The sequence below is a fragment of the Vombatus ursinus genome, unplaced genomic scaffold, assembly GCF_900497805.2.
Source record: "Vombatus ursinus unplaced genomic scaffold, bare-nosed wombat genome assembly UNPS02006874.1, whole genome shotgun sequence".
Taxonomy (NCBI): Eukaryota; Metazoa; Chordata; class Mammalia; order Diprotodontia; family Vombatidae; genus Vombatus; species Vombatus ursinus.
In genome coordinates, this window is record NW_020946652.1 from 8,044,266 (window position 1) to 8,063,730 (window position 19,465).

The following is a 19,465-nucleotide window of genomic DNA, read 5'->3' on the forward strand; positions in this document are numbered from 1 at the left end:
CCTCCAGCTGCCCTCGTCATCCCCAGGGGTTCCCACCACCCGGTGGCCTTAGTCTCTGCCCCCTGCAGGGCTGGGGGGGCCCTGGGGTGATCCCTCCCTCTTGTAGCCCGGGGCCTCAGGATGCCCTCCTCATCCCCAGGTGTTTGTACCACCAAGTGACCTGTGCTCTGCCCTGCTGCAGGTCGAGATGCCTCTCGAGCCTTTGTGACCGGGGACTTCTCGGAGAAGGGACTGAGCGATGACGTGTCAGACTTTTCTCCTGCACAGATGCTCATCCTGCAGGACTGGCTGTGGTTCTATGAGAAGAACTATGTGTTCGTAGGTGCGAGCCTTCTCCTCTCCCCACCCCCCCAGGCCTTGCCGGGGTCTCTCAGGGTGGGACTCCTTTCCAGGAAGGGCTGGTCCCTATGGCTTGTAAGCGTGCTCTCTCCCCACACCAGGTGAATCCCCAGCTTGTAAAAGGGGCAGGGGCTATTGAAGGGACAAGAAAACCAGAATGTGGGGCAGCTGCGGGATTTCCCCCCAGAAGTGGCCAGAGCATTGCATGAAGTCCCAAGGCATGAAGAAGGTTGTAAAAACGAGCAGGCAGAAGAAGCCCACCTTAAAGAGCTCTTCTGGTGACAGGGACGCTCTAGATACAAACTTCCAAGGAAGGGGTTCCAGCAGGGCTGCGAAGGAGAAAGCGCAGTCCAAGGCCAGCCAGAGTCAGGAAGAGATGAAGGAAGGGTTTCAGGAAGATCCCTTCAGTTATTTTAAAATCCAGATGAGAGGGGCAGAGGGAAAACATGGGGGGAAAAGAAAGACAAAAAGAATTAACAGTGCGGAGTAAAAAGTTCAGAATTTAACCCAAGAAAAAACTGTCTGAAAATTAGACGGGGCCAAATAGAAGCTAATAAATTACTACGAGACAACGAAAACTACAAAACAAAGTCAGAAGCTGGGATGAAGGGAATGTAAGATGTCTCACGTTTAAATATGCGTGTATGTGTCTATATGTACGTATATATGGGGGGGGTGTGTATGTGTAGATATGTATGTGTATGTAAAGGACCTGGAAAATTGAGAAGAGAGAATTTCAGAATCCTTGGGCTTCCCAAAAGCTAGGACCACAAAAAGAGCCCCACACCTTATTTCAAGAAATCGCCCCCTCCCCCAGTAGACCTCTAGCCCCATGGGCAGGGACTGCTTTATTTTATCCCCAGTACCTAGCCTCATGCCTTGCATGTCCTTGGGGCCTAATAAATCTCTGCTGAGTTGGATTCCCTCAGCTAAACATGAGAATCCCAGGCTCAGCCCGGTGTGGATGTGCAAAGGAAGACCAGGTGGGAACAGGCCAGAGCTCGGCAGCAGCACGGGCTCTCGTGAGCACCTGGAAATTCGATCTGGAAGAAGGAAAATCCAAACCTTGCCTGCAGGTTGTGGCTCATGTCCTTTTCCCTTCCACTTCTCCCCCTTATCCCTTGCCCTCCAGTGCCCAGCACGGGTGCCAGGATGATTTCACACCCATCCTTATGATCCGGAGATGGCCTGGACCCGAGTGCAGCTGAGCACGTGGCTGGCATCGGCCCCAAGCCCCTTCACTCAGAATCAGAGTCGGATGATTTGTCTAACCCTCAGGGGCCAGATCCTCCTAGCCATTCCTGACAAGTGATCCTTTGTCTCCGGGGAGGGAGCTGCCCATTACGTCTGAAGCAGCCCAGGCTTCTGTTGTTGTGACCCTGTGGACCGCAGCACACCAATACTGGTCATGGGGCTTACTTGGCAGTGGTTTGCCATTTCCTCCAGTGGATTAAGGCAAACAGGTTAAGTGACTTGCCCAAGGTCACACAGCTAGACAGCGTCAGACTGGATTTGAACTCGGGTCTTCCTCACTCCAGGCCCATCACTATCCACTCAGCCAGCTAGCTGCCTCTTCTCTTAGAGGATACCAGCCATTAGCGGTAGCTCCAGGCATTTTCTGTGGCTGCTCCCTATGCCAGGAGCTCTTCCTCCTTCACTCTGACTGGTGACCTCCCTGGCTTCTACAGGAAGTCTTCCCTGACCCCTCTGTGTGCCAGGGCCTTCCCTCTGTTGATAGTTTCCTACTGATCCTGTAAGGAGCGTGTGCATTGTGTTTGCTTGTGGTCCCCCATTGGATGGTGAGCTCCTTGAGGGCAGGGGCTGTCTTTTGACTTTCTTTGTATCCTCAGTGCTGAGCACAGAGCCTGGCACACAGTAGGTGCTTAGTAAATGTGTATTATTCTTTCTTGTACTTGAGGATGGTTGTCACGTTCCCTAAGTATTCTGTTCTCCAAATGAAATGTCTTCAGTTCCTGAGGCTGATCCTCACCGGGCCTGGTCTCCAGCCTTTTCCCTATCATTCTTTAGGACCTGAGAGATCCTCATTTTGTAGAAGAGGAACCAAGTTCTGGAAAAGGAAGAAGGCTTTGGCTCGTTCTTGGAGAGCACCAAGGGAAGAAAAAGGCCATTTTCCTTTTCTTGGACTGTCCCTAGTCTCCTTCTGACCTCCTGGACTGCCTGCATTCTGCTTCCAGTTACCCCTACTCGGCTACCAGAATCATTTCCCCAAAACCCACTGGGGCAGGCCAGCCTCAGCCCCCAAGTCTTCATTAACTGCACTGCCTAGGAAATGCAGGGCCCTCTATCATCTAGGGTGTGGCCAACATTTCTGAAATGCTGTCCTCTGCTGTTCCCTGTGATGGATGAGCCCCCTCCTAAGCATCCTTTCCATCTTCTCTAGTCCATTGCCTGGTGTGCCCACCCCCACCCTTCCCTCCCCTTCTTTCAGGCTCCAGACCAAGCCCGCACTCCCATGCACAGAGGCTTTCTCCAAGGTCCTCAGCCTCAAGGACTACTCCTTTCTGTTGCAGAGCTCCCTCCCCCACTTCATTATCTGCCATCCTTTGGGGTGTGTTCTCTGTCCGCAATCTGACCAAAGTTCACAACCTAGATTGAGGTTTGGCCAGGACTGGTGATGATGTGCCAGGAGGAGGGCTGGGTGTGGAAGGCAGGGCAAGATCCAGAGGTCCAAGGTCCCAGCTCTGTACAACGTAACAGGGAGCCACTGAGCCCACCGGTCTGGGGGAAACCAAGAGGCCAGGAGGAGGCCTGGTGGCAGATAAAACAGAAAAGAGGCACCGTACTCCAGTTTAAGAGGCAGTTATCAGATACCTGCTGCACATGGTGCAGGGTGACTTTTCAAAGGTCTGTTCCTAGAGAACAGACATGTTCCCAGAAGAAATAGAGACTCTCCTCGGATCTCGATACTCCCAGGCCAGGAGTGTGCAAATTTTGCTTTCCTTTTCTCTGACGCCCTTCTCAAGTGCCTGCTTTTCTGGTCCACACTGCCTGAACTTGTCCTCAAGTGGAATTCCCTGGAGGATGACCACCCCAGTGTGAAGGCATCCTCCGCACCTGCTCTTCTGAACTCCTTCTCCATCCTCTGTTTTGAAGAGAACCAGTAACCTCATGGGATGGCATCTTGATTGGCTCATGGATTGGATTTAAGCGAGGCAGAGCTGCACAGAGTTGTCAGCCTCACTCTCTTCAGAGTCATCGCGGTCTAGTGGCAAGACAAAAGTCAGGGTGACCTTGATGTCTTCGACGTCCCACCAAGCTCTAAGCTCTCCACAGTGCCTGATTCAGCCGCCTTTGCGGCCGTTGGAACAAACTGTTCTCATCTGCCCATTCTGCTGGGGACGTCTTCCCGTGCTCGCCGATGGATTTGAGGCCTGTCAGTTACCTGGGTTAGCCTGTCTGCTGAGATGCTTTTACCAGGGTGTGGCCACTTTGCTTGCTACTTCTTGGAGTCACGACTGAGAGTTGAGTGGCAGATGGACACCAAAGGCAGATGAGCAGCCCTCACACCAGAGGGGCTCGTCCTCCTAGAGCACCCCCACATCCACCTGAACTATATAGGGCATGAGCCCCCACTGTGTACCTGCCTTTCAGTAGTCAGCCAAAGGATAACGAGGTCAGAGGAAAGCCATTTCCTGAAGTAGCATAGGAAGAGATGTCCAGTGGAGCATTCCTGCACAAACACTATCTAACAAATACATGCGTCATTATGGAGGGTGGGTCTAAGGCTAGTTTGCTTCACTGAAGCCAGGTAGTATGTGGCTTTTTGAGCTCAGACTCTTAAATTCTTTCAACAGTTTCAGGGACGTTTTAGAAATTTTGAACTGAAGCCATTTTCCAGGACTTGACTGCTACAGAGCCCTAATCCAGAAAGAAGTCTAACCTAGATTGTTGATCAGACATAAGGAAAGAATGCTGAGACAGGCTCAAGATGAGTCGGCAAGATGCCTCCTCCCAGCTTTGTGACCACCTGCCCCCCTTTGTGTATCATCTCCTATAGCCACACTGGGATGCTCACCAGATATCCTCTGAGATTCCTCACTTCCGTGTCTTTGCTCAGACCTTTCTTGATCAGTTCACATGAATGAATGAATGAATGAATGAAGCATTTTATTCATTTGTAATTAAGTGCTTACGTGGGCAAAGCCCTATGCTGAGTGCTGGGGATGCACATAGAAGCCTAAGCTAGCCCCTGCTCCGTGGGAGCTCTCATACGACTCCAGGCTCCCTTCCCCCCAGCTCTGCAGGTTGGCAAAGACCACGGACCCCACCAACACCTCTCACCTCAGAGGCATCTGCCATGTACTGTTTTGTGTGATGGCGACTCTTGCCTCTCCACTGGACAGGAGCTGTGTCTCCTAGCACTCACTGATCACAGTGCTGACCACACACAGGATGCACTTGGTGCTTGTAGAATAATCCTTCATACAAAAGACCTTCACTGACCCAGAGGAATTGTTCTAGGTGTTGAAGGGGAGCAGTGGGTCGGTGGGTCCCTGCCCTCATACAGCTTGTAATCCAGTGAAGGACCATAACTGAGGGGCTTTTGCTTTGTGAGATGGGGAGGATTTGCAGAGGTGGCAGAGGGAGGCTGGGGCAGGGAGGAACTGTGGCTTCCAGCTCAAAGCTCTGCAGGTGGCGGCCGGTCAGCCCCAGCCCCTGCTGCACTCACGTTGCCCCGTTGCCCCCAGGAAAGCTGATTGGGAGGTTCTACGAGGAGAATGGAGACCCCACTCCTGCGCTGCTCCTGGCCGAGGCCACGGTGGCCCAGGGAGTCTCGGCCAGGGCGACAGAAAACCAACAGAGGCAGCAGTTCCCCGCGTGTAACTCGGAGTGGAGTTCAGGCAGCCCGGGCCGGTTCTGGTGCTCCCAGCAGAGGTAAATGGGCAGAAAGCCTGGGGGGGACCCGGAGCATCTGCTTGCCCCTTACTCGGGGCTGGCTGGGGCTGGACACCTCTAAGAAGGTTGCCGGGGTCCGTTGGAGGCACTTCAGCCTTGCCTCTTACATGGGTCCTCGTTCACCTGAGCCCCAGTTTCCTGACCTACTCTTTCTACCCCTACAGGGCTATTGTTGAGAGCATGTATGTGTGCAGTGCCTGGCATAGAGTAGGTGCTTAATAAATGCTTATTCCCTTCCTCCAATTGTTAATAATTACAATAATAGCTAGCATTTATATAGTGCTTATTGTGTGCTGGGAACTGTGCTAAGTGCTTTACAATTATTATCTCCTAAGGTTCTCACAACAAAGTAGGTGAGGTTGTCCCCATTTGACAGATGAGGAAACTGAGACATTAGGTGAAGTGGCTTGCCCAGGATCACACAGCTAGTAAGTGTCTGAGGCTGGATTTGAACCCAGGACTTCCTGACTCTGGGCTTGGTGCTCTGCACTGTGACACCTCCTTTGTACCTATTAGGCTGGCATCCTCGAACATTTGACAGAGGAGGAAACTGAGGCCCGAGCAGGTGAGGTGACTTGCCTCAAGTCCCAGGGGTAGTAAATGGTTAAATTTAGTGATTGGGAGCGTTCATTCCCGTGGCTGATACTAATTTGGAGAATTCTTTGACCCCTTGGCTGTTGGGGAATAGCTTTTGGTCTTACCATTTCTACTTGCTATTTATAAATCTTGGATACCAAATCCTTATCAGATGTATTGGGCACAAGACTGGACATGTTCTAGATTCACGCCTCCCTCCCTGCAGAACCCCATGTCTCCCCCCCGACCCCAGGCCCACCCCCAGCTGTACTTTGTGAGGAAGGGGCGGCACGTGAGAGCTCCCTGCTTTCCGCTTGCGCTGGTGTGCCTTCATCTGCTAACAAGGGCCCTGGATGCCCCCCGTCCCCGTCTTCTCCAGGGAGCCAACCTCCTCCATCGTGCTCTGGCTCTGCCACCTCTCCTCCACTGGTCCTTTTCGATGTGCCCGAGGATCTGCCCTCTCAGGCTGGCTCCCTCTGTGTCTCCAGCCCTCTAGAGAAAGCTGTCTACACTCACTGCTCCCACACACCAGCTGCACTTCCTCTGCGCCCCTCAGCGTTTCTTACAAGCTGGCTCCAGACCTCATCGCTCCCTCCGAAATTACTAATTACAGCTTCGCTACCCAGTCTGAGGACCTTTTCTCAGTCCTCATCTTTCGGGACCTCTTTACAGCAGTGGACCCTGCTGACCAGCCCACTGGGTTCTCTCCCCACCCCCCATCTCTCTCTCTCTCCTTCTCCCCCGTCTCTGTCTCTGTCTCCTGTCTGCCTCTGTCTCTCTCCGTGTGTATCTTTCTGTGTCTCTCTGTCTCCCCCTTTCTGTGTCTGTCTCTGCCCTGTCTCTCTCTCTGCCTCTCCCTCCCTTCCTCCCTCTCTCCTCTCATTGCACCCCCAGCCATCAGTGCTCACCCACACTCTGCCTGGGCTTCCTCGTCCTCCATGCCCTTCTCAGCTCTCAGGCTCGCACATTCAGCCTTTGAGGCTGTTGACTCTGGCCCGGCCCAAAAAGGGGAGATGACTTGCCTAAGTCTCCACAGGTAGTAAGTGGCAGGACTGGGATTTGAACCCAGGGCCTTGGACTCCCCTCCCCCCCATTCCACATACCCTTTGGACATTCAATGTGAATTTTTTAATAAAACATTGAAAAGGTCAGTGGACCATCATTCCAGAGCCACATGCCTATCTCCCCCTCCCTGCCCACTTTTTGGGAGAGGTTTTTTTTTTTTCCTCACTGACCCTTGGATGCAGGAGACCAAGCCCCATGTCCCCCTGACCATCCGCTCTTTTATTCTCAGTGGAGGCGTGAGCAGGGACTGGACAGGGGTCCCCAGGAAGCTGTATCAGCCCGGCGGTAAGAAGCCACGATGTGTGTGTGTGAGAACCACAGGCCCCCCCACCGGCCAGACAGGCTCCACCGGCCATGGCGACCGCGGAGACCTGGACAACCCGAGCCTGCAGGAGTACACAGGCTGCCCACCACTGGCCAACAGCTGCATCCTGCAAGACTAAGGCCTTGGGGCCTTGTCAGGGAGCCCCACCCAGAGGAAGGGGTCCCTGAGCTCTGGGAGGGAAGGAGGGGAGGGAGGGAGAGAAGGGGAGAGGGGGGAGGGAAGGAGGGGAGGGAGGGAGGAAGAAAAGGAGGGAGAAAAGAAAGTCCCTGCCCCCAGGGAGCTTACAAAACTAAAGAGGATCCTGGGGAGACCGTGGAGAAGCCCAGAGAGCATCCAGGTAGGGAACAAAGACATAGCTGGCAGATGCAGCCTCCTTCCACTGAGCTTTTGGGTGGAGCTGTCCAGTAGGAAGGAGGGTACCCCAAGGTGTGAAGTGACTGTTCGGGATAAAGGGGTTTCTGGAGAAGGGCAGGGCAGGCAGGCGTCTGAGGCCTATCTGGCCCACAAGGAATAACTTGGGAGTGGGGATGATGGCAGACGCTTGGGGAGGGGGGCCCAGGCCGCCGCCCCCTCCCCACCTCAGCCCTGCCAGCGCTGCCAGGCGTTGGGGGTCTGTGGGGGCTCTCAGGTGCCCAGCTCCAGAGCTCAGGTCTGAGCAGGAACAAGGCCAAGGTCTGTGAATTCAAAGCGACCAGGAGCCCCTTTTCCTGGGCCCTGGGCAGTTTCTTGGGGTCCTGGGTCATAGAGCCATAGCTTTAGCAGTGAAAGCCTTAGAGCTTAGCACGGTGCTGGGCACTGAGGAGGGACTCAATAGACTGATTGACCAAAAGATCGCTTAGAGCTCAGTGAGTCCAGTCAGAGGCTTGAGAAGAGCCATCTTGGGGAGGGTAGCCTGCAGTGTGGACAAAGGAGCCCAGGGGCCACGCCCTGCTGTGCAGTTCTCCTTTACCTCCGTTTTCAGCAGTGGGGCCAACCTTGGGAATGAATGAATCAGACCACATTTATTAGATGCCCAGTGTGTGCAAGCAAAGACGGAATGTAGACGGAAGCATACTTTTAACTTCCTTTAAGAAGAATGCTAAAGGGGCAGCTAGGTGGCGCAGAGAATAGAGCACTGGCCCTGAAGTCAGGAGGACCTGAGTTCAAATCCAGCCTCAGACCAAACACTTGACACTTACTAGCAGTGTGACCCTAGGCAAGTCACTTAACCCCAATGGCCTAAAAAAAAACAAAACGCTATAAACTTTTACATGTAATTGGAAAAGATAAAATATTTTTTAAAATAAATACTTTGTTAAAGCCTTTGTGATCATAAAAAACAAAGAAGCAAAGATGGACCATGCCCTCAAGTAGCTTATGTTGTAATAGAGGACACAACACAGAGAGGTTACTGGGAGGATGGCAGGGATTGTAGGGGAGTGCATTGACACGCCCCATCCATGAACACTGATAGAGTTGATTTGATCTTGGTTACAGAGGTGGGAGGAGGAAGATGAAGCATGGCTAGGACTTTCCTGAGAGGCAGTTCCCAGTGAGGAGAGCCGGCCTCACAGAGAAGATGGCCAAAAACTTGGAAATAGGTTTTGAAGAAGACAAATGGTTCTGCTGGCCTCTGACCCAGGACCAGACCTTGCCCACACTGTACCCCAAGAAAGGACCTCACCCCTTAGGCCAGTCATGAGACAGAGCTTTCCCTCAGGAATGGACACCGTTAGGGCTAGATTTATAGGTCTGAGAATAGACGCTAACTGAAGTGGTGGGAGTTGATGAAATCACCAGTGAAGCTGCCATAGAGGGGAAAGAGGAGAGGGCCCAGGGCAGCCACATGTTCAGGCCTCCCAGCCTGGAGTTGGGTCCAGCCAAGGAGACGGAGGAGTGGGGACGAGAGGAAAGAGAAGGGTATTCTCCAGAGAATCAAGGATGAAAGAGTGACCAACAGTGTCCAGGAGGCCACTGGATCTGGTGATGAGAGATCACTGATCACTTTGGAGAGCAGAGGCCATGGAGTGATGTGGTAGGAAACCAGACCAGCCAGAGTGAAAGCAGTGGAGGGCCAAGGCTGGGGGTGGGCAGGGCATGATCAGAGACAGGATGAGGGGCTCCAGTGTAGAAGGCTGTGCAGACTAGAGCTGGTTCACCACGGAGGGAAAGGGGGACTGTGTAGCCCATGCAGGAAACAATAACCTGGGAAAGATCCGGTGGGGTGGAGAGATTGATGGTCACTCACTCACGGTGGGAATGAAGAAGGCAGAAGGAAAGGTGATCAGATAAAGGAATTAATAAGATGGTCAGATAAAGAAATTTCATGAACATTTACAGCCGATGGCAAGGTCAAGGTGGGGTGATGAAGCAGGTGTCTACTATGTGCCAGGTACTATGCTGGTTGCTAGAGATACAAAGAAAAAGCACGAGATGGGCCCTGGCCTCAAAGAGCTCACAGTCTAGAGGGGAAGATGACACATCAAAGGAAGCTGAGAGGCTAGGGAGATGAAGTCTGCCTTTGGGGTGGGAAAGGATCTGAGGAGATGAGAGTTTCTGAGTTAACGTTATCTTGTGGAATGAGGAGTTTATGGAGGTGATGCAGTCCAGGAAAGTGGCTGGTAGGAGATGGTGAGAATTCCCTGGGAGACCCATACTTAAATGGTAGAGGACTGGAAGGGGCCCCAGAGGTAGGGTGTGCTGAGGAAGTGAGAGTTTCTAAGTTGATTCCATTCATTTCAATAAATATTTATTAACTGTCTACCTACAATGTGTCATGCATGCTTTAAGAGAAAGAAAAGGGGGGGGGAGTGTGGGAAAATTGAAATACTAATGCACTGTTGGTGGAGTTGTGAACTGATCTTACCATTCTGGAGAGCAATTTGGAACTATGCCCAATGGGCTAGAAAACTGTGTACATCCTTTGACCCAGCAATGCCACTACCAGGTCTGTATCCCAAAGAGATAAAAAACAAAAATGAAAAGGATCTATTTGTACAAAAAATATTTATAGCAGCTCTTTTTGTGTTGGCTAAGGGATGCCCATCAATTGGGGAATGGCTAAACAAGCTGTGGTATATGATTATAATGGAATATTGTTGAGGATGATTCCAGAAAAACCTGGGAAGACTCACATGAACTGATTCAAAGTGAAATGCGCAGGAGCAGGAGAACATTGTACACAGTAACAGCAACATTGTAACAATGATCAACTGTGAATGACTCAAATCTTCTCAGCAATGCAATGAAACGTGCTACCCAACACCAGAGAAAGACCTGATGTTGTCGGAATAGACTGAAACATACGATTTTTCACTTTGTTTCTTTCATGGTTTTTATTTATATCTTGTTGTAAAAAAAAAAGTGTCTAATTTGGAAATGTTTTAATGATTGCACTCGTATAACCTGTATCAGATTGCTTACCGTCTCAGTGAGGAGAGAAGGCAGGGAGTGAGATTGGCATAGAATTTAGAACTCAAAACTTTAAAAAAAAAGATTGTTTTAAAATTGTTTTAACATGTAATTGGGGGAAAATAAAATATTATTTTAAGAGAAAGGCAGTCTCTTACAGTCTTTTGGGGGAAGACAGCACAAAAGGAAGCCGGGAAGCAGGGTGTGCTGGGGGATCAGGGGACACAGCATGTTGTGTCCAAGCCAAGCACAGCTACAGATGAAGAATGGAGGGTGAGCCACAAAGCCCAGGGCCCAGCCCTACAGAAAGGAAAGGTTGGGAGGAGTCGAGTGCTCCCAGGGAAGAGAAGCCTGAGGGAAGTGGGGGATCAGCTGACCCTGTCCGTGTCTTGTTTGTACAGAGCTGCTGGCATGTTATGCCTCCATTAGACTGGGAGCACTTGGCACTTGGCACAGTCAATGATAATCAGTAAACACACATTTGCTAAGGCTCTCCATGTGCCAGGCACTGTGTGTGCTGTAAGAGAAGCTGCCGAGGTGGACTGGACAGGCCTTGGTCCCAGCTTAGCTGTGGGAAAGGATATCACTCCTGGGCTGGGAGCCTGGGGGGGAGGGGTGCCCTGGACAGTAATAGGGAAGGGGGCAGGGGGAAGGAGAATGAGCTGTTCTGGACATGTTGAGTCTAAGATGTCTATGGGGCTTCCAGTCTGACAGGCAGTCAGAGATGTGAAGTTAGAAGTCAGCAGATTGGTGCAGGATGGGTGGATCTGAGAATCATCAGCAGACAGAGTCATTAAATCCATGGCAGCTGAAGAGATCGCCCAGTAGAGCAGGATAGAAGGAGAGGAGCAGAGGATCCAGGACAAAGCCTGAGGGACACCCATGGTGGGAGGGCGTGATGTGGAGGATACTGCAAAGGAGTCGGAGGGAGGAGTAGAACCAGGAAAGAGAGGTGGGTGTCCTGAAAACCCAGAGAGAAGAGGGTATCAAGGAGGCGAGAGTGACCAAAACATCGTCCATGGCCGCAGAGAGGTCAGGAAGAATGAGGTTGGAGAAAAGACCATTGGAGTTGGTGATTAAGAGATCATCGGTGATTTTGGAGAGGGCAGTCTCAGTGGAATGATGAGGTCAGAGGCCAGAGCCTTGAGGGTTGAGACTGGAGCAGGGTGAAGGAAGGATGTGCTGGAAAGAATAGGTGTAGAGGAGAGATGGAGTGATGGAACAGTATGCTCAGATAGGGAAATATCAGGTTCTTTTTTTAAAAATTAATTTATTATTTCGTTTTCCCCCAGTTACATGAAAAAATTCTCAACATTCCCTTTTAAAACTTCGAGTTCCAAACTCTCTCCCTTCCTCCCTCCCCCCTCCCCCCAATATTGAGAAGGCAAGCAATTTGATATAGGTTATACATGTGTAGTCACACAAAACATTTCCATAATAGTCATGTTGTGAAAGAAAATATAGAAAAGAAAAAAATTTTAAAAAAACTCAAAGAATAAAGAAAGTAAAAAAAAAAAACAGTCTGCTTCAATCTGCATTGAGACACTGTCAGGTCTTTGTCTGGGGACATGTAGCATTTTTCATCCTAAGTCCTTCAAAGCTGTCTAGGACTGTTGTATTGCTGAGAACAGCTAAGTCATTCATAGCAGATCATCGCACAATACTGCTGTAACTTTGTACACAGTATGTGTCACTTTGCATCAGCTCATTTAAGCCTTTCCAGGTTTTTTCTGAGAGCATCCTGCTCATCATTTCTTATAGCACAACAGTATTCCATCACAATCACATATTATAACTTGTTCAGCCATTCCCCAATTGATGGGCATCCCCTTAATTTCTAATTCTTTACCCCGAGAAAAGAGCTGCTATAAATATTTTTGCACATATAGGTCCTTTTTGGTTTTTTTATCTCTTTTGGGATACTGACCTAGTAGTGGTATTGCTAGGTCAAAGGGTATGCATGGTTTTATAGTCCTTTGAGCATAGTTCCAAATTGCTCAATAGAATGGTTGAATCAGTTCACAACTCCACCAACAGTGCACTACTCTCTCAATTTTCCCACATCCCCTTCACCGTTCGTCACTTACCTTTTCTGTCCTATTAGCCAATCCAATAGTTATGAGGTACCTTAGAACTGCTTTAATTTGCATTTCTCCAATCAATAGTGAGTACTTTTGGGGCAGCTAGGTGGCGCAGTGGATAAACCACCGGCCCTGAAGTCAGGAGGACCTGAGTTCAAATCTGAACTCAGACCAAACACTTGACACTTACTAGCTGTGTGACCCTGGGCAAGTCACTTAACCCAATTGCCAATAAAAAAATTAAAAAATAGTGAGTACTTCTTCACAAGGCTATAGATAGCTTTGATTACTTCATCTGAAGTATCTTTTGATCATTTATTAATTGGGGAATGGCTCTTATTTTTATAAATTTGACTCAGTGCTCTATGTTTGAGAAAATGAGGCCTTTATCAGAGAAACTCGCTTAAATTTTTTTTTTTAGTTACTATTGGTAACTATTTCCCTCCATCCTATCCGCCATCCCCATTTATTTTATTCTCTCTTTTCACCCTGTTCTTCCTCGAAAGTGTTTTGCTTCTGACTACTCCCTCCCCCAATCTGCTCTATCACCCCCTTGTGCTTTCTCTTATCCCCTTCCTCTTCTTTCTTGTAGGGTAAGATAGGTTTTTATACCCAATTGAGTGTGTATGTTTTTCCCTCTTTGAGCCAATTTTAATGACAGTAACGTTCACTCACTCCCCCTTACCTCCCCCCTCTTCCCCTCTACTGTAAAAGCTTTTTCTTGCCTTTTATGTGATAGCTTATCCCATTCTACCTCTCCTTTTTTCTTTCTCTCAGTATTCTTCTCACCCCTTTTTATTTTTTTAGATATCATCCCTTCATATTCAACTCATACCTCTGCCCTCTGTTTATATATTCTCCTTCTAACTGCCCTAATAGTGAGGAAGTTCTTATGTTACAAGTATCATCATCCCATGTAGGAATATACACAGTTTAACCTTATTAAGTCCCTTATGATTTCCCTTTTCTATTTACTTTTTTATGCTTTTCTTGAGTCTTGTATTTGAAAGTCAAAATTTCTATTCATCTCTGGTCTTTTCACATGGAATGCTTGAAAATCCTCTATCTCCTGAATGTCCTTCTCCCACCTCACCCCCATTGATTACACTTAGTTTTGCTGGGTAGGTGATTCTTGATTTTAATTCTAGCTCCTTTGACCTCTGGAATATCACATTCCAAGCCCTCCAATCCTTTAATGTAGAAGCTGCTAAATCTTGTGTTATCCTGACTGTGACTCCACCATACTTGAATTGTTTCTTTCTGGCTGCAATATTTTTCTCTTGTCCTGAGAGCTCTGGAATTTGGCTATAATATGCCTGGGAGTTTTCATTTTGGGATCTCTTTCAGGAAGTGACTGGTGGATTTTTTCAGAAAGCTTGGCAGGGGCTACATTGTGGAGGGGGCACATGAGAGAACATGAAGGTAAAAATCATCAGGAGTGGACAACTGATTGGATTAGAGGACACCTAGGTTGTGAGCCTGGGGTCCTGGGAGGACGGTGGTGCCCTCAACAGTTACAGGGACATTTGGAAGAGAGGCTTAAGGGGACAGATGAGCACATCCATTTTGACATGTTTACTAGGCAGCTGGAGGGCCAAGACAGCAGGTCAGCAGAGAAGTCAGGACAGAATAGGTAGATGTGAGCATTGAGGAGACCACACTCACTCAGGAAGGAAGGAGGGTGATCTGTGGGGTCTGACCCCACAGCTACCAGGATTTTGACTGAATACCGGCTGTGAAGAGAGAGAACCAGGGAGCTGAGGAGAGTGAACGAAGGGGAAGCCAGTCCTGGACAGACAGACTGAGAGGCTGGTCAGAGGGGCAGGTCTTGGTGATTGTCAGAAGATGGAAGGAGCGAGAGAGGAAAAGATTTAAGATGAAGGAAAGTTTGTTGCTTATGGAAGAGGAGTTCCATAGGGCACCTTGGAAGGGGTGAAGGGCATTGGGTTGGGACTTTGGGGCACAAAGATGGCAGGGAAGGGAATAAGAGGTGGGGGTGGGATCTGGACAACGACCTGGAGTTGTTCAGAGTCACCAGGATGTGTGGGCTACGTCCAGGGAGGCGTGCGTGTTCGTCCTGGAGTGGAAGGTGCCACTTTTGTTCCCAGAAGAGGCTGGAGATCGGGCAGGAGACATGCTCAGCCCGGGACGGAAGGCGTACTCCAAACAGTGAGTGCTCAATCCGAGGGCCAGGAACCCCCTGCTGTGGGGGTCTTGGTTTCCTAAAGCACTGATGATGCCCTCATTCCATGAAGGATGATCATCAGACTCTGCCCCTTCCCTGCCCCGGCCTGCCTTTAGAACTCGAAATATCCTTGGCTTCTCTGAAATAGGGTTCATGAAATAATGAAACGCAAATAAAACGCACATAGGCATTTTAGGGGGAACGCCTATCTGAATGGGCGAGAACTCGCACTTCTCAAATATCCAAGGTTAAGTGGATTCCTTCAAACACTTAGCAATTGTTTTCAACTAAGCAAATGCTTTCCCTTCCCATTTCTATGCAAGTTCTGCTTTTCATAGATAATACCGAGGTCTCCTTAATCATATTAAGCCCCCATCCAAATGACCATAAGGTATAATTCCAAACACAGGGCAGCTAGGTGGCACGCACAGTTAGGGTTAGATAGAAAACCAGGCCTGGAGACAGGCCTCCTGAGGTCAAATCCGGCCTCAAACACTTCCTAGCTGTGTGACCCTCAGCAGGTCACATCACTTTTTGCCTCAGTTTCTTCATCTGCCAAACGAGCAGGAGAAGGCAGTGGCAAACCGCTCCAGTATCTCTGCCAAGAAAACCCCAACGGGGTCACAAAGACTTGGACGTGATTGGACGACAACACGATTCCAAACCAGGGGCGCCATGCTACGAAGGGAAACAGCCCAGACGCCCGTCTGAGGGAGCCGAGACCCGGCTGCGACCCCAGCGTCAAGGGTCACCTGCCAGCTTGGAGGACCCCCCGGGGCCCCAGGGCCCGGCTGGCTCGAAGCCGCGAGGCGGTCCAGCGGACATAGGGCCACGCTCCTCACGCCTCCTGAAGCTGGTCTCGATATAGCCTCGTTTGTGAGGCCAAGAGGGGGCTGAGGAGTTAGAAGGAGCGCCCAGAGCCAAGGATGGAAACGTGGGCTCCTGATACCCACAGCCGGCTTTGCAAAGAAATGTCCAGGCAAGTGTTTCACCAGCCACCCCGGGCTCCATGGGACAGAGGAGACCAAAGGGACCCCCTGGGAACAGCCTGGTGTGCGCTGGGCTGGCATGGGCAGCCGGCTCATGCTCTCCTGGGCCCAGGGCACGATACGCCCAGATGCCCTGTGGGCTCTCTCAGGGCATTCCTGACATCGCTGCGCGCGCGCAAACACACACATGGAGTTACCAAAGGTTTTCATTTTAATGTACATGGTTGATGCATTCTAGTATTATTACAAGGAATCATTAATGCAAATTAATGGAAAAATACATTCTATTCCAGACTCCAAGGTGACCTTGGCCGCACGTGCCCGCCTCCTGGTGGTCCTCAGAATCTCTTCTGCACAGCACTCCCACCCTAGGACCCCATGACCCCAGACCCCAGACCCAGAGGGACACACAGCATTGCCCGGGGCTTTCCCACTGAGAGCCGGCCAGCATCAGCTACAAAGCATCAGGCTGAGGTACCATTTATGCACATGGAAATGAAACCGTAGAGGCATGAATCTGCAGTCTTTAAGGCATTTAGAATGGTAATGGTCAGTGAGCTCTGGGAACAGCAGGACCTGGTCAGTCCATTTCTGGGACGGCTCTGTCCCACTCCACACAAGAAAAGGAAAATGAGGCCTTGGGAGTCAGCCCCCGCCTTCCTCTCCTCTAGGTGTTTTGTGCTTTGGAGGGACCGAGGGTCTTAGCCAAGCCCTGCAGACGCCTGCCTTCTGGGACCCCCTCACTCCCAGGCCTTTCTGCTGAGACTGTCTGCTGTCCTTATTACTAACTGCCATTCAGGCCGAGGGAGCCAATTTCGGGGTTGACACTGGACTTGTGGCCAGCTCACGGACAAGGAGCCAGTAGCCAGAGGCTGGATCTGCCCCTGGTGACGCTGTGAGTGAACCAGGAGGGGGCTGTGCTTGGGACAGAACGCACGTGAAAAGGGTAGACTGCCATTCCATGACTCAAGCTTCGGGGTGGGGGACTGAAGTCACGACCATATGGGTCCGAATCCTGGGGAGAAAGGAGTGTCTGGGTGAAAAACCGCTCCTGTGTCCCATACACACACGGATCCCCACCTCGGGGACACTGATCTTGAGGCAGGGTCAGCTTGGGGTCCCCCCCAACAGGCTGCAATATGCCTGGCTCGCAGGTGGCCCGCAGTGACTGGGGCTGGGCCCGGCTCACTCTTCCCTTGCTCCAGGACTCTGGACTTCCCAACGGGAGAATCTGAGGAGGATCTGAGTGCCCCACAGCTCCCTGCAGATACTGCCCGAGCGGGTCTGATGCACTTCTTAGAACAGCCCGGAAGCTGTGCAGCCCCCGACCGCAGACACCCACGAGCGTGTCGGCGGGACTGGCACGAGGGCAGGCTGGCGCCATCTGGGAGGGGCTGCGCGGAGAGGAATGCCACCCCAAGAGGCCCGAGCACAGAACATGAGCTGTGGGGGAGGGGTCCTCGAGTCCACCCGGTAGAAACTGACCCTGACTCGATACAGGGACCCCACAAACATGTTGGGTGTGTTCCTGGAACATTTCAACACGTGATTCAGACTTAAGTGTGAACAACGACGTAGGAAGCGATAAGAGAAGCAGAAGAGAAGGCCAAGCCCCTCCTGTAACATAATTAGAGTTATTTGGATAAAAGAATTAAATCTCACCTAATTAAGCTCTAGCAAATGGTTTCTTGTGATGCCCCAAAGAGCAAAGGTCCTCCAATGTGGAAGCTAGCCAGTGGCTGCAAAGGGGTGCGTGTGTGCGTGTGCACACGTGTGTGCACATTGTATGTGCATGTATGCGTGTGCACGTGTGTGCACGTGTATGTGGATGCGTGTGTGTGCATGCACGCATGTAGGTGGCACACAGGCATTCCTGGCTCCTCATCAAAGGGGGCGAGGTTCTTTCCAGCAAATTCCACACAGAATGTGACGGCACTGAGTAAGCATGGCCCCTAAATGAACTTTTGTCTTTTAAACACAGCAGACACATCCAAATTCTCGCTTCAAACATAACGCATGTGTGTGATATGTACATACTTTCCAGATCACAGAAACAGAAAATAGTACCACTTATTTCTGACTCCATTCTACATACTGTATAAATATGTATAGATGTGCGTACATGTGTGTGTGCATGCATGTGCGCATCTGTCTACAGGCTGCACACGTGCCATGGCTCCGGAAGCATCCTGGGGGGCCACCCAGCCTGCGAAGGGCGACTGTGGAGGGACCGCGCTCGGCAGAGAGGCTAACGAGGCCGAGGAGAGGTGAGCCTTCCTTTGCCGTGATGGAGGTGTGACGCCCTCTAACCCTCCTCTCCTCACTGTTCCTTGTCAGCCGGGGTCACCACAAACCTCCTTTGGCCTTCAGGACTGCACTGGTGAGGTGAGGTGAGGTGAGGCCCAGGAAAGGGGGCAGCCCCTCTCTCGACTGAGGAAGGCCCAGGCGAGGACAGGACCTCCCAGTAAGGCCCAGGCCTGTCTTTTCCTGGACATTCGAGCCGCATAAATGAAGCCTGTGTTCCAAATGAACTTCCCCATGTGGGTTAAACACGCACACTTTTCTTCTGAGCACAGATGGGGGCGTTGTGCGTTCCAGGTTCTCTGTGTGGCTGGGATACAGAGCTAGCCCCCCAGCGTCACCGGCACAAGTGCACGGCTCCCGCTCGGTGTCCCTGAGGTGTGCAGGCTGCCCTTGGGGCAGGGGCACCTCCGGGGGAGCAGCCCTGCACCTCAACACGGCGGCCTGGGCAGCCCGTGGGAGAGCAGGGACGCCCCCGGTCAAGCTTTCTGTGGTTAAGGCCACTGTTTCCTGGTAATCCTTCTGAACCCTGTTTACAAAGTGCCCATGCGCAGGCTTCCCAGTGGGAAGAAGCCTCAAAAGCCCAACACGGCAGCAGCTAGCTCAGCCGAGCAGGCGTGTCCCCTCCCCAGCTGCGGGCCTCAACACCAGGCTCTCCCGGGGGGGCCTGGCGCAGCCACACTCACCACCTCATTTCCAGTGGTCCGGTCCAATCACAGAAATCATTGGTAATGGAGTAAATCACTAGGGGGTCCTTAATTGGTTTCAGTCTGTTGCAGGAGGGAGACAAAGGCTGTCGCCACCACCTTCCCTCTCCCTGGCTGCGGGGCTGGCGAGCTGGGTGGCTGCTGGGGCCGAGGAGAACGGAGCCAGGGCAGCCCCCGGCTCCCTAGGAGACTCCCCCCAGGGTCAGAACATCGAAGCAAATGTTGCAGACTCTGACGGGTTTGTTCAGATCAAACTTGATGATGGGGATCTCCTTGGTGGAGCATTTGTGGCAAAGGAGGCGTCCGCAGTGCCGGCTGTGGGAGCAAAGACAGGGGGAGGAGGCGTGAGAGGGGGCCCAGCGCACACACGGTCCCAGAAGGGAGTGCCGCGACCTGGCCAGGCCCAGAAACACCCAACAGATCTCCTCTCCTGGACCAGAAGTCCCGACGGGGCTCATTAGCCTGCCCTTTGAGAAGGCTGGAAGCCTGACCCGCACTGGAGATGACACCGTGACGTACAGAGGAGGCAGAGAGGTGAGACCTCCCCTGCTCATTCATCATCGGACTGCGTCGCAGCAAAGTCGGCAGGC

General features: G+C 51.4%; 2 protein-coding genes across 2 annotated transcripts in view; one reads left to right on the top strand and one right to left on the bottom strand.

The window, feature by feature from the left end:
- The first annotated feature begins 81 nt into the window (after positions 1 to 81).
- Positions 82 to 7,406, top strand: LOC114033328 (neuferricin). Its single transcript, XM_027848804.1, has 3 exons — positions 82 to 322; positions 5,049 to 5,235; positions 7,127 to 7,406. The coding sequence occupies exons 1-3, from the start codon at positions 268 to 270 to the stop codon at positions 7,338 to 7,340; spliced, it is 456 nt and encodes a 151-aa protein (XP_027704605.1). The 5' UTR covers positions 82 to 267; the 3' UTR covers positions 7,341 to 7,406.
- Positions 7,407 to 16,060: 8,654 nt separating this feature from the next.
- ANKFY1 (ankyrin repeat and FYVE domain containing 1) overlaps positions 16,061 to 19,465 on the bottom strand; it is a 71,546-nt gene continuing 68,141 nt past the window's right edge. Inside the window, exon 25 of the mRNA XM_027848856.1 lies at positions 16,061 to 19,190. Within this exon, the coding sequence (XP_027704657.1) occupies positions 19,058 to 19,190 (133 nt within the window). The 3' untranslated portion in view covers positions 16,061 to 19,057. The remainder of the gene's footprint in view (positions 19,191 to 19,465) is intronic.